This window comes from Contarinia nasturtii, unplaced genomic scaffold (genome assembly GCF_009176525.2).
Source record: "Contarinia nasturtii isolate CC-2019 unplaced genomic scaffold, AAFC_CNas_1.1 Cnas_scaffold_414, whole genome shotgun sequence".
Taxonomy (NCBI): Eukaryota; Metazoa; Arthropoda; class Insecta; order Diptera; family Cecidomyiidae; genus Contarinia; species Contarinia nasturtii.
In genome coordinates, this window is record NW_022197768.1 from 2,016,139 (window position 1) to 2,029,629 (window position 13,491).

A 13,491-nucleotide genomic window follows, 5' to 3' on the forward strand; every position below is an offset into this window, starting at 1 on the left:
TTTGTTTGTTTGTATTTTGTTCATCTTTGGCAAAAAAAAAAATCATATCATTATAATAGTTTGTCCATTATGTACCTTATGATATTTGTACATTGTTCAATAAATTAAATTGAATACAGAAAAAGATGAATTTGTGAAATGTGAAAAAATGCATAAAAATATCGATCATTAAATAAATTAATGATATTGGCATTCAATGTCGTCGATGAATATCTCAGCAGTCGTCAGAAATGTGCGCTATATTCGGTTTATGTTCCGGATGCACAACATGTCCATTTTCATGGGATACAAAATTTGTATAATAACTATATCCGAACAGAGATCGCAGCCTGTACAAAAGAGATAAAAGAAAAATAGAAAAAGAGACGAAAAGAACAAAAACAAAAAGTGAGATATGTGCAACAATTGTTTTGTTTTTACATTTTTCAAATCCTTTTACTGTCTAATTTCAGCAAGCCACAATAATATTTATTCTTAAAGTACACAAATTCAATGTTATATTTAGCAAATATTTATATAGTTCACAATTTTCTATCTTATTGTCGAAATGTATATAGTCATTGATGATCGATTTGAATATCGGTGTATGTTATGATATATTTTTGATTTCACGACGGTTTTTTTACAGCAAAAAAAGTATAAATGGAAACGGAAACAAAGTAATTAAAATTTACTACGTCCAAATTTAAGATGAGGTGTATAAAATGAATTTTAATGTAAATTAAATGCCAAAAAGCGGTGTATGAGGAAACTATAAATGTACTACACTAAAAGGAATGGTTAGATTACACACATAAATCATTTGATCAGTTATATGAATTTCTAAATTGCCCATTTCTATGATAAAAATGTTTTCGGGCACAAAGAATAAGTTTAAACACATATATATTTATAATAATAATAAATTAATAGCGAATCAAAATAATAAGGAAAAATTATTTGCTAACAATAAATAAGGTGATAAGTGATAATTGAGTGCGTGAATTAAGCAATCAGTTGATAAATGACACATAGTTTGTGAATATAATATAATTTTCCACTAACCGATTACATAGTTCTTGTCGAACGGTCGCAGTAAATTTATTCACTAAACATAATGTGGTGGTGCCCACAAAAATTACATTGTACAATAGAACAATTTGAAAATTTCCAAGCCATTCGATTTCACCGAAGTCGCCCAGCAAATCGAAGTTTGTGATTCCTATTGTCAGAGAAAAATTAAAAGAAGAAAAAAAAAACAACAATTTAAAATCAAATTGATTAGTGTGAATGGTATGAATTAGTACCCAAAATTCTCGATAAAAGTGGAAGCGCTGAACTAAGTATCAATACCAATGCTCCATTTACGATAAGCTGTGCTAGTGAAGTCTTATGACGTTGCGGACGAATGCTTTGCATAAATGGCATTGTATATAGTCCAACGGTGGATGTGGCGCATAAATAAAAGATGATGAACACTTCGATTGCAGCTCCGATTGGTCCAACTTTTGATAATGATGTTATACCTAATGTGAATTGCTGTAAAATTGAATTTATTTAATTACCATCCACATATAACGCTTACATTTAATTTCATTCAAATGATTTAAATTATTCGTATAATTACCCGTGTACTAAGCGGTAATGCTTTGATTCCAATCAATAGCTCTAGCATATTTTGGACTACAACTAAAACAGTCAAACCCGTCAAAAATAATAGCATTAACATGGCCAATGGATAAATTAAATTTCGCTGAATGGCTGTCGAACTTCGAAGTTTATCTAATTCTTTTCGCTCCAATCTAACTTCATGTAGTCTCTCCTGTAGCTGCTCACATTTTAAATTATGCGTAATATCGGTTGTGCTTTTATCGTTAGTTTCATTTCTTGGATAATTCTTAGAACAAATACTATTTAATGCCTTTAAATTTCGATGACGTAATAATGAATCCGTTAATGAACCAAATGCTTTTGGAATGGAATTAATATCACAATATTTGGATGGCTGATTTGATGAAGTGTTGGCATTATTAATGGTTAATTTTGATGATGATATTGTCGGATTATATTGTAGCTTTTCAATTTTACGTAAAACGCTGGCCTCTTCCAAATACGATGCATGATATTCCTCGTTTACGTCACGCATTAAATGTGGCTTCACCAGCACCTGACCAACAACTCCAAATAAACGAATAAAACCCAATGGCGTACATACTACAAATTACGACAAATTATCGGTGAAATACGAAAACATTTTTATTATAAAATTTATTTTCAGCACTTTTAAATTGTCATACGTACCTAGTAGCAAAAGTACACCAAGAAATGAAACACATGAATATAAAAATGGTAGATGATATGAGCCCAAATCTATAAAAAAAACGTGACGAAATTGAGTTTATAAAAATGAAAAGATTTTGTGAAAAACATAGAGAATTTTTCTCCAAACCAATAAAATCTGAGGAGGAGCCGCCAAAGTTGGATATTCTTTTTAACTTTTTAATATTTTGCCCCTCATTGAGGAGATGCTCTGCTCTTCAGTGCTCCCCTAGCTCCAAAGAATGCTTCGCCTCACATTTATTGCTCAGAGAGAAAAATAATCACAAGTTACTTACTTAACAGTGTTTGCAGACCCCTTTTCTCTGGATATATAACCGCTGATACTACGTAAGTTATGCCCAAAACGACAACGGCTAATAACGAGAAAACTGTAAACGTTTCATATGCACGTGAAATAATTCCCTTTCTATGGCCGAAGAATCCAGATGATTCCGCAAACAGATAGGAAAATGGAAGCAACACAAATAATGATAAATTTGAGAAAAGAAACACGTGATTCCACAATCCTGAATATGACAAGGTGACATTGAATGGAATGAAAAAGATAGAATTTTTTTTACATTACGTAGATATAAACGGTTATGGATTTTTACAGGAAATAAGATATATGTAATTACCATGGACCAGCGAACTATTCAACCACTTAACATAGTAACTGAGCGGGTATAGAAGTAGCACTTCATTGCTAGCAATCGATATGGGTAATAGTAATGCTGCGCATATGGCAACCGCTAATGAAAATGTGCATAGCCATAAACTGAAAATGAAAGAAATTGATCGAATTCATGAAGAGGTGATCACCAAAATGATGATGAGCAATTAATAAAAAATTATAAACTTAAAAACCATTGATTGATTGAACCAGGGATGTTAAATATCTATCTAATGATAATTTATAAAATAACCCACCTTATTTTGTATACTAAAACCTCGTCCTCATCAGTCGAACATAAATCTTCTCGATCGCGACGACGGAATCGACCGATCAGTGCAAATGAACCAACGTACAATAAAATGAAAAGCAATAGGAAAATCTAAAATGAACAAAGAAAACAAAAATCAATTCGATTAAACAGATCCAAAGCCAAACAAATTGAATGTCATGAAAGGCGATTTCATTTATGGTGGCTATCAGTTACAGCAACTGAATCAAGAATTGAGTAAATATTGATTTGTCCGTAATCGGTGCGAAATGCTTTCAATTGAATGTGACAACAACTACGAGTTGAGAATTGACTTAATTTTTTGAGGTCAAGTCCATCGTATTACACTTTTATCATTTGATTTCATACGCACATACATCGACCATATACGGTTTATTCATTTATTTTGGCTCTATTTCTTAAAAACCAAAGCAATTTCATTCAATAAATATGAAAAAAAGATAAAAAAAAATAAGCCAAACGTACGATACACATAATACATTTAGTATATGTTTGCCCGAGAATGAAAGCGAGACTTCTATTCACAACTTATTGAAATGTAACACCAATACAAAATATGCTGACAGTCAGCACTTTTTGTATGACGGTGTTACATTTTAATAAGTTGTGGATAGAAGTCTCGTTTTTATTCTCGGACATTCATATATATATCTTCTTTTTTTTCTTGATTGCATTGAACCAATCATAAGGTATCAAAAGAGCATTTCTATTTTCGGCACCATTTTCAAAAAATAAAATTATTTACGCCACGTTAGTGTCACCAAAGAACACCTTTGTTGAATATTTATTATGAATGAATTTCAGTTGGAATTTCGTTTCGAACAGAAAATAAATAAATAATTAAAACCTCATTACTTACAATTTGTTCGCGTACTGTGTTATGGAACATTTGTTCTCTGATATCTGTAACTTCATCATCTTCATCTAGACTAATCTCCATCGTGGACTGTTTAAATGAAATCTTATTTTATGAGAGTGTTTGTGGTGATGCAAAATGAACTGGCTGTTCTGAAGTACACACAATAAACGGCTGTTTATGGTCGAGCACAGTAAAATGTATGAATATGGTATCGGTTTCACGGTTCACTTTCTTTGCTGCGCCTTAAATATATTGCATAGAGGATCAAATTGTTTAACTGAATGAAAGTATAGAGTGCTTTGCTTTGTTTTGCAGTGGATGTTTTATTCGTCATATCTGCATTCTTTGCAAGTCTATTATTATTTATTCGTCTATGAATGCTTATTTGTTTACTTCATGCTATATTGAAGCATATATAGCGAATAAAAAGAAAACACTACCGATAAACAATCAAACACAACGATCGCATTTTATTTATTGCACGAACGACACTTTTTTCGATTTAAATAATTGTCTTTCTGTTCATTTGTTTCGTTCTGATTTTCTTTTGTCATACATTTCCAAACAAATGGCATTGTATTGACGTTAAGAAATGTAAACATGCATGATCTGTGTTCGAGAAGAGGCAACAAACGAACAGAAATAAACGATACAATGCAGGTGTGTGGATTGCAACAACGCTGCGATTTTTGTTCTGTTTTCAAACTAAATATGTAAATGCAATTATTTCTGTTATTCAATTTATATATAAAAAAAAATATATCTTCTTCGATACAGTTTGAGTTAAATGATTTATTCTGATTTTTTAAAAATTGCAATGGTTCACGTTGTGTTTGTATAGAACGATTTTGATATATATCTCAATATATTAATCGATGTGATTCTAAAATTTCCAACTCAAAATCTAAAAAAAAATTCAACTTATTTTTACCGAATTTTTTTTCTCCAACGACATACTATTTATCACAATCACTGAACATTTCTATTTATTTAGTGCGATTGTTTTAATTTCAAAAACTACATTCGAACGAATATTTTCTTTTTATTTACATCTCGTGTATAATATACATAATTCAGGTTCTTGACTCTTTCATATCACTTGCTGCTGAACGTCACGTATATTGATGCGTTTAACATTTGAAAAGAAGTAAACCGATTAATGAATATCATTCACTTCAGAATATTTTCGTATGATTTCGAATTTTCTGTTTCACATTTATCTTATACTCTTTGCATCTCGTTTCTTTTTTTGACTTATTTGGAATGCGAACACATTGTTTTCAAAAATGTATGTGTTAAGATGATGTGTATCACTTTTACTGGGAGCACACACAAGTGTGAAAATGTTTTTTAGTATGTTGTTTATGAAGTAGCGTTATTCGATTTTATTGTCGTTCTTCGAACCACTGTGTACGTTGTTTGTTCGTTAATGTGTGTGCGTCCGTTCCGTCAGTTGAACAGCTGCCTACGGGCGAATTGACATACCATTTAAACTGTACGACATTTCGAAGTAAACATGCACATTTCGCCGCTGTCAGTACGTTCATTAAACTACAACATTTTATTTATTTTGCGACGAATTCAGTGGCGATTTGAATTTTTGGCCAGTTTTTTGAATTGATTTTGGAGACTGGATTTAACGTTCTCCTAAATGCATGAAACCATGGCAATAATGTGATTGTATAATCGATAATTTACATGAAAAACAGCGTATTTTAAGTTTTGATTTCGATAGATTTAACTTATCAAAATATACCAATTTGATATTAAGGATATCGATTTTAAATTTAAAAAAAGAAGAGAAATGGCAGAAACTCAGAAAATGATAAAACGCCAACAAACTCAAGCACATTTGGGTAGTTTACAATCATTCCATAATTTTTTTTATTAATATTTTTCCATTTAATTGATTTATTGATAATTCACATTTTCGAATGGAAGTTGCAAACGATTTTAATGATTTGGTCGCCTTACCATATTCAAAAGAACATATGCTCCTAAAAACATAAATTCTGTAATTTCGTTTTCATTTCCAATATACTTGGTTATTTAATTCTTTTCTTTCGTGATTTTTTCGTCTAGGTAAAGATGAAGAGGATTTTCGACAATTTGAAAATAGAATTGATGAAGTTCATCATTTGCTAAAAGGAATGAATAATTGTGACAGAAAACTCTCGACATCTGCATTTGATATTACCAAAGAGTAAGTGCATCATTTCAATATGATTTTCATTCATTTGTACATTTGCTGTGAACTTGAAAAAAATTCTATCTTGTTTCATTTTCCATTTTGCTCACCATCAAGATTCACGAATAAATTATCGACAGATGATTTTGTTGTTAAAATAACCGAAAATCGTACAGTTATAAATAAGGAAGAAAAACCGGTATTTGATATGAATTCTGAATTTCATTACATGTTATTTATGCATTCCAATATCTGATCGTTATTTTGATTTGAGTGCAGGAAATGAATCGATTGACATTTATGCAGGAAGTAGAACGAGACGCCAAACGTCGTACAGAAGAACGAAAGCAACGTGAATCAGTTGGTCAAAACTTACGAAAGTACAATTTATAATTAATTTGAAAATTTTTAAATTTTTTTCGCATGAGAATTCCACTTTTTCACAGAATCGGTAATGAAGCCTTTCGAAATGGTGAATTCGAAAAAGCTATTAGCATGTACTCAAAAGCCATTGATCACGTAAAGGATAGCCCCGTTCTTTATAATAATCGAGCACTTACTTATATTCGGTTTGTAAATAAAAAAAATACCATATTATTTCCATTTAAAATTTATTTCTTACCTCTTTCAACACAATTCAGATTGGGACTGTACAAAAAAGCGATTATTGATTGTGATTTTGTGTTGCAAAAATTGGATGAAAAGAATGTACGTTCTTGGTTGTATCGTGCCAAAGGCTACTATCTATTGGGCGAAAAAAGAGACTTCGAAAAAAGTGTGAACGAAGCAAAAAAGAATAATCCCAAAAATTTGGAATTTATTGAAAAAACGATTGCGAATATTTTGGAAAATAAATAATGGACACCTTTTCAGAAACTTCATTGGAAAATGCATGTACTTTTTAAAAAAAATGAATGAAGTCTCGTCCACATTATGGAATAAGCCAACTTAATTGTGAACCAAACATGGAAATACCACAGTTTGACATATACACAGAAATTTGATTGAAAGATGTCATTCAAACAAAAATAAAGTGAAGAATTCATTGTTAAATTAAATGTAAAATAAGAGACTTTTTTTAATATTTTCAATATTATTAGATGGCATAGTTAAATTTGTAGTTTTGACAAAAAAAATTGCAAATCGATTTGGATGAAATTAAAAATCATTTTACAATGGATTTGTTGACACCAAAAATAGAAATTTTTATTGAGGATCATGATGAATCAATGATTGATGATAAAATATACGATAAAAACAATTCAAGCAGCGGGCTGACAACGAAAATTACCATCGATAAGGATATTAAAGAAGAAATCCAAGCGTCACCGGTCAAATACAAAAAAAAACGTCAACAATGCCCAAAATGTTCAGTGACATATTCAAAGCGTGAATATTTGTCGAAACACATGAAAACGGAACACAACATAGTTTTGGAAAAGAAAAGACCTGGCCGGGTATCACAATTTCGACAAAACAATGAGGATGATCCACGTCCATACAAATGTGATTAAAACAAAAATCAATTTTGATTGTTTATTTTATACGGAATTGTATTATATTTTAGGTGATCAATGTGTTAAAGAATATACAAAATCAAAGCATTTGGCAAGACATAGGCGTACACATTTAGAAAAGAAACGTTGCAATGAATGCAATGAGATTTGCAGTAATTATGCCGATCATATGCTGAAAAAGCATGGTATCGATTTACCACGACCGTTTTCATGTAAATCATTTTAATTTCATTTCTAAATATTTTATATTTATTTAACATTATTATGGTATTTTAGGTGATATATGTCATAAAACCTATCGAACAAAAACTCACATTCAATCACATATGCGAATACATCGAACAGCTAGTCGTGTATTTACGTGCACCGTATGCCCGAAGAGTTTTTGTTTTGCAACCGATTTGAGGAAGCACATGAAATCACATTCACAAAATCGTTCGGTAATTTGTGATATTTGCGGTGATGCATTCAAATCAGCCGATACATTGAAGTGTCACATGAGGCGACATACAGGGGAAAGACCATATAAATGGTAATTTAGATTCAAATATAGAAAATAATTTTAATGATTATCATTATGATCATTTAGTTCACAGTGTCCGCGGGCCTTCAGCACGAGCAATAGTTTAGATATACACTTTCGTACGCACACCGGAGAAAAACCCTTTCAATGTGAATTTTGTCCAAAACGATTCAGTGATTCATCGACGTTGCTCGTACACAAAAGACTACACACAAATGAAAATCCCTACATTTGCCATTTGTGTGGCCGTCGTACAAAGCAAGCGAGTAATTTACGATCCCACTATAAACACTTCCATAAGAATAATGATATATCGGGACGTCAAATTCGATTAAATTCCCGAATATTTAATCGCTTTTCGCAAAACGAAATTGATGCTCAATTACAAGAATCGGGTGATTTGATGGCTTTATTGGAGCGCGGCATGCTGGAATTTGATCGCGAAGAGAAAGAAAAAAATAGCCAAATTGAAAAGGCATTACAGGTGATGAGTGCGCCGCAAGTCAGAAATGGTATGATCAATTTATTGGCACTCAATAAGTATAATTAGTTTTTAATAACTATTTTCTTGTCATTCTTCAGCGGAAAATAAACTTAGTAAAACTGAAGTCAATTCAATTGACCATGTTGAAGTAAAATATGAAGAGATTAGATCTGAAGTACAATCGTCAATCACTGAACAATGTTCAGCTGACATATCAAATGTGATTCCTGATTTAAAACGACAAACGGCTTCGCCGACAATTTTAAATGACAATTATTCTGAAGACATAAAATATGAATATGATTCCGTTGAAATTTTAACGAACAAAGATATGTTGAATATTGAAAGTGTTTTTATAGAGGATTCAGAATGTCCACAACCGTCAACTGAAGACTTTTTCATCGATGATATTAAAAAAGAGACCAATTTAAATGACGATTACATCGATGATCAATGGGTGCTTGATAGTTATACCAACCATCCGTCACCATTACCATTCGAAATTATCAAGTATGAATCATTCTGTGGCAAAGACGAACCGAAAACAGAAATAATATCATCAACAAGTGATAGCATTAAGAATAAGCAAACTAAAATTAAACAGAAAAAGGGTGAAAAGGAGAAACACAAAACACCACCGAAAGTCAGTGCTGCAAAGACAGAAATGGAAAAATGTATACCATGCAATCGAAAATTTCATGATATAGCCAAACATTGGGTGCAATTTCATTCAGGTAAATTATGAAACGGAACACGAATCACTGAATTATTTTAATTCTCTTTTTTGTCATTTTTCATTAGGTATTGAGCGACCGTATCAATGTTTCATTTGTCATCGGTATTATAAACGATTCGAGCATCTGAAGTATCATATGAGAACCCATGGTGATGAACGAAATTACGTGTGTCACATATGTGGCAATGCATTCTTTTTAAGCAATGAATTGAGAAAGCATATTATGAATCGACATCAAGTTGAACGACCCTTTAAATGTACATTTCAACAATGTAAAAAATGCTTTAAAAATCATCATGCGCTCAATGTACACATGAGAACGCACACCGGCGTTAAACCACATCAGTGTTCTATTTGTTCGGAAGCATTTGCCGCACTGAGTTCGTTGAAGATCCATGAGAGAAAACATACGGGTGAAAAGGTCAGCAGAGATAATGAATGATTTGAATTTTTTTTTTATTGAATAAAATAAGAACAAAGACCATTTGTTCATTAATTTCTCTTTATCCATTAGCCATATAAGTGCAAATTTTGTAAAAAAGCATTCGCCGATTGTTCAACACATAAGCAACATGTCCGAATCCACACCGGTGATAAGCCGTATCAGTGCAGTTTATGTGATCGACGTACGGCTCAAGCGGGAAATTTGAAATCACACTATCGACACTATCATAAAATAATTGTAAAAAGTGTCAGCATGTATGTGGATAATTCACCATCGGTGTCAATTGCTCAAGAAATTCAACGTAATCCATATGAAAGGAGTCATGTCACCCCGTATACATTGACCGATCCAACTCGACAAATCGAAGAATAATCTTTTTATATGTTTATCATATCAATTGTTTTAAAGACAACATTTAAATGGTAAATTATGTTGTGAGATTGCTGCATGACAGTAATTTAATTTATAAATTCACTTGAGCAAATAATAAATATGTCAAGTAACTAAACGAAATGCTAAAGTTTTTCTAATTTATTTCATCTATTGAATGCTAAATTTCATGTGGTCTTTATGTTTCTTCCATTAAAGAACTCAATTTGATAAATTTGATGAACAAACAACTGCATGTTTAACATGTTTCGATGAAAAACTACATTTTTGTTGATGTGTTGTCTAAATTTAAATTTGGCTGTAAATAAAAACACTGTATTAAAGATCTAATTTAATTTTCGGACATACAATTCTTCCGATAGGGATATGCAATTCCAACATTGACACATGCATGTATGTGAAGAAGTCAAAGAATAACAAATACACTGTTTGACAAGTGCAGCTGATCCCTAAATAAAAAAGTACTTTTGGGTGTTTTAATGAAAATCTCTTGAATTTATTATTTTTGTTTGAATTTACAATTATTTAAATATGTCAAAATATCGAAGAGAGGTAAGTTATATAATCATTCAAATCAAGGTTCTCAAATGTATGTGGTGAGAATATTTTGTGTCGTTTTAGGTTTTAGCCATATTTAAAAAATTGCATGTAACCCGCCTCAAATTATTCCAAGGCGATGAACCGAACCTGGGAAAAGCCCGTGCAAAAATCAATCTTGAGTTTAAAAACCATAAAGTTGTGGAAAGCGAAGCTGAAATTCCCGAATTGATTGAAGTCGCCAAACAAGTGGAACATTTTTACCGAACACAAGTGGTCCAAGCCGTTGAAGTAGACGGAGAACGTAAACGTATGTTTAAACAATTGAATAATGAATGGGTAATTGAATTATTTAAATATAATCAATTTACAGGATTAATTATCAGAGAAGAAACGGAAAAATTAGATAATAAAGAATTTGACGAGAACGCAAAACTGACGACCCGACGAGGTACAAAACAATGTTGCAACAAAAAACCCGAATAGAATAGTTGTAAAATCAATTCTAATTTATTATTGTTATTATTTTCAATTTGAATGAAAATGTTTTTAAAACAAAAACATTTATTAGTCAAGATATTAGAGACAAAAATATTAAATTGTTTTTCATTTTTTTGATCAATTAAATGACTAAAATGAAAGTATAAAAAAGTGCATAGGATTTTTTCAAATTTTAAACATACTTAATAGAATGGTAAAAAAATGTCAATCCAATTATTAGGAGCATAGTCAAATCTCTATTTTTTTTATTCTGGTGCAGCAATCTGCAATTCTAGATAGTTATCATCTTTGACACTTAATGTTTATTTGGCATGTCTTCTTGAAGAGTACGCACAGACCATTTTTACTACATGCAGTCACGATTATGGGTCGGAGTCATATTTGAATCGATGTGATCTTAGGTACCTTGGAAATCGTCATGGGCAATTGGGGTGGCATGAGGCCACCTGAGACTTCCCTGTATCCACCGCATACCAATTTTTGGACGGCTTGTTCGATATGAAATTCAGTCGATAGTTTTCCTTTCAATGTTTTCTATAACCACACGTCTCCCTATTGAATCGCCAACTTCAGAAGCCATCAACTATAGATGTCAACTTTAAAGGTTTATATTTTTGTGAAAATAATTCCTCATGACTTTCAACGGTATTTAGTGCAATTTCTTTAAGATCAGCTCCCTTATCTGGGATAAAGCAGGAATTATTAGTGCATTGTGCAAGGTATTGGATATAAGAAACTAAAAAATAATCCGCGACTTTCCAAACGTTTTGCTCGTTCACGAAAATGGATGAATTTTTTAGATACCCATGTGGAATACTATTCTGGTGTAAAAAATGTATTGCCTCAACAATGCATGCAATGGCATTGTCAGCTGCCTCATATCTCCACCCGGTAGTATTTCTGATTTGTCTGGCACTTGTTGACTTTTTGATTGCATCCCGAATAATATAAATGTTTACCCAATGTAGATCCTCAATGAAAATTGAACTTTTACATCTGCTGCATTTCGACTCATGCATTCATTTCTATTTCCGGATCGGCATTGCAATTTGCATTTTGGTCTTAATAAAATTCTCTTCAATTTGATATGAATTATGTGCAATGGTTCGCTAGTGTCTCTGTAAGTTCCTGAATATGTGACTACGCCATTTTTTAAATGTTCTATGACACAAATGAAATCAATTGAAAGAAAAAAAAACTTATTAAAATTAAGTGACCAATATTAGCTTATGATTTAAATCCATTTTTGTTACAGAACTATTTTTATATCAACGTTTACAATTTTACAAATCCACCTATAGTAGCGACATCTAGTGCATTTATTATGTATTATACACGATTTTCAATTGTTTCTCTCTAACTGAAAGGAACCTAATAAAGTTCTGTAAATCAATCAACAAATCGTTCAGTTTTTTGTTTTGGTTTTGTTGAAATTTTATATGAATTTTGCGGTCATTAAGGATCCTTTATTCGAATCAAATAGTTACATATTCACCCATGAAAGAAGACTACCGAAGACTACTTTCAGTATGCTATTATATTGTCGCAAAAATGCGCCCATTGAAATAACAGCTGACAGATGAATCAAAACTGAATGATATACTGTGTTTATAGTAAACAATAACAAATGACTCCAAGATGTAGAATAGCATGTTACAAAAAGATCATCCGTATACTCATTTAAGTCTCAACTGTTCGGTGAAGAATCGAAAATTCGTGTTTTTTTGTGTTCGTCCGTGAATTTGGCGAACAAGATCGAACGTGAACAACAAATTCAAAATTCGCATGTTCAAAAACGAACATAATCAAAAACAACATAAAAATATTTTCTGGTACAACAATTCCTGAATTTCACTTTCCAATTATTGTACGGGGAAAGAATGAGGAAATAAGAAGAAATCAAAAAAATGAGTCGATGATTTCATTCATTCAAAATGCTATTAACATTAATGCCGGTCCTTTTCGCATCAGAAGTCTAATTTATTCAAACAATTATCTCTTTGTTTATGAATGTTTTTTTACAAATTTACAACAACAACCGACCTTCG

General features: G+C 31.6%; 4 protein-coding genes across 6 annotated transcripts; 3 read left to right on the forward strand and 1 right to left on the reverse strand.

Moving 5' to 3' along the window:
- Positions 1-30: 30 nt before the first annotated feature.
- On the reverse strand, positions 31-5,531 carry LOC116338648 (protein Lilipod). Of its 2 annotated transcripts, none has more exons than XM_031764054.1 (10): positions 5,054-5,531; positions 4,123-4,358; positions 3,229-3,353; positions 2,937-3,076; positions 2,595-2,825; positions 2,281-2,349; positions 1,607-2,193; positions 1,287-1,518; positions 1,045-1,201; positions 31-329 (listed from the first exon to the last, which is right to left on the reverse strand). In XM_031764054.1, the coding sequence occupies exons 2-10, from the start codon at positions 4,201-4,203 to the stop codon at positions 215-217; spliced, it is 1,737 nt and encodes a 578-aa protein (XP_031619914.1). In that variant the 5' UTR covers positions 4,204-4,358; positions 5,054-5,531; the 3' UTR covers positions 31-214. The 2 variants fall into 2 exon arrangements, with proteins under 2 accessions (XP_031619914.1, XP_031619913.1); XM_031764053.1 differs by having other exon boundaries at positions 4,123-4,364.
- Positions 5,532-5,869: 338 nt separating this feature from the next.
- On the forward strand, positions 5,870-7,368 carry LOC116338796 (tetratricopeptide repeat protein 12). Its single transcript, XM_031764278.1, has 6 exons — positions 5,870-5,978; positions 6,205-6,325; positions 6,428-6,509; positions 6,590-6,690; positions 6,757-6,879; positions 6,952-7,368. The coding sequence occupies exons 1-6, from the start codon at positions 5,927-5,929 to the stop codon at positions 7,166-7,168; spliced, it is 696 nt and encodes a 231-aa protein (XP_031620138.1). The 5' UTR covers positions 5,870-5,926; the 3' UTR covers positions 7,169-7,368.
- On the forward strand, positions 7,369-10,528 carry LOC116338795 (zinc finger protein 431-like). Its single transcript, XM_031764277.1, has 7 exons — positions 7,369-7,816; positions 7,878-8,039; positions 8,104-8,359; positions 8,417-8,862; positions 8,933-9,568; positions 9,636-9,991; positions 10,085-10,528. The coding sequence occupies exons 1-7, from the start codon at positions 7,486-7,488 to the stop codon at positions 10,385-10,387; spliced, it is 2,490 nt and encodes an 829-aa protein (XP_031620137.1). The 5' UTR covers positions 7,369-7,485; the 3' UTR covers positions 10,388-10,528.
- Positions 10,529-10,818: 290 nt separating this feature from the next.
- LOC116338716 (complex III assembly factor LYRM7) lies at positions 10,819-12,836 on the forward strand. 2 transcript variants are annotated; one of them, XR_004200913.1, is made up of 4 exons: positions 10,819-10,957; positions 11,027-11,252; positions 11,316-12,047; positions 12,117-12,836. XR_004200913.1 is itself a non-coding variant. In XM_031764147.1 (3 exons), the coding sequence occupies exons 1-3, from the start codon at positions 10,937-10,939 to the stop codon at positions 11,426-11,428; spliced, it is 360 nt and encodes a 119-aa protein (XP_031620007.1). In that variant the 5' UTR covers positions 10,819-10,936; the 3' UTR covers positions 11,429-12,836. The 2 variants fall into 2 exon arrangements, 1 of the variants encoding a protein (XP_031620007.1); XM_031764147.1 differs by having other exon boundaries at positions 11,316-12,836.
- The last annotated feature ends 655 nt before the right edge of the window (positions 12,837-13,491 follow it).

Coding starts and splice junctions, on each gene's coding strand:
- LOC116338795 (XM_031764277.1), top strand. CDS start 7,486: ATGGATTTGTTGACACCAAAAATAGAAATTTTTATTGAGGATCATGAT. Junction 8,360..8,416: donor GGGGAAAGACCATATAAATG/GTAATTTAGATT, acceptor ATGATCATTTAG/TTCACAGTGTCCGCGGGCCT. Junction 9,992..10,084: donor GAAAACATACGGGTGAAAAG/GTCAGCAGAGAT, acceptor TTTATCCATTAG/CCATATAAGTGCAAATTTTG.
- LOC116338716 (XM_031764147.1), top strand. CDS start 10,937: ATGTCAAAATATCGAAGAGAG. Junction 10,958..11,026: donor TGTCAAAATATCGAAGAGAG/GTAAGTTATATA, acceptor GTGTCGTTTTAG/GTTTTAGCCATATTTAAAAA. Junction 11,253..11,315: donor AGTAGACGGAGAACGTAAAC/GTATGTTTAAAC, acceptor ATCAATTTACAG/GATTAATTATCAGAGAAGAA.
- LOC116338648 (XM_031764054.1), bottom strand. CDS start 4,203: ATGGAGATTAGTCTAGATGAAGATGATGAAGTTACAGATATCAGAGAA. Junction 2,826..2,936: donor GAATAGTTCGCTGGTCCATG/GTAATTACATAT, acceptor TGTCATATTCAG/GATTGTGGAATCACGTGTTT. Junction 1,202..1,286: donor ACTTTTATCGAGAATTTTGG/GTACTAATTCAT, acceptor CTCTGACAATAG/GAATCACAAACTTCGATTTG.
- LOC116338796 (XM_031764278.1), top strand. CDS start 5,927: ATGGCAGAAACTCAGAAAATGATAAAACGCCAACAAACTCAAGCACAT. Junction 6,326..6,427: donor GCATTTGATATTACCAAAGA/GTAAGTGCATCA, acceptor CTCACCATCAAG/ATTCACGAATAAATTATCGA. Junction 6,510..6,589: donor TAAATAAGGAAGAAAAACCG/GTATTTGATATG, acceptor ATTTGAGTGCAG/GAAATGAATCGATTGACATT.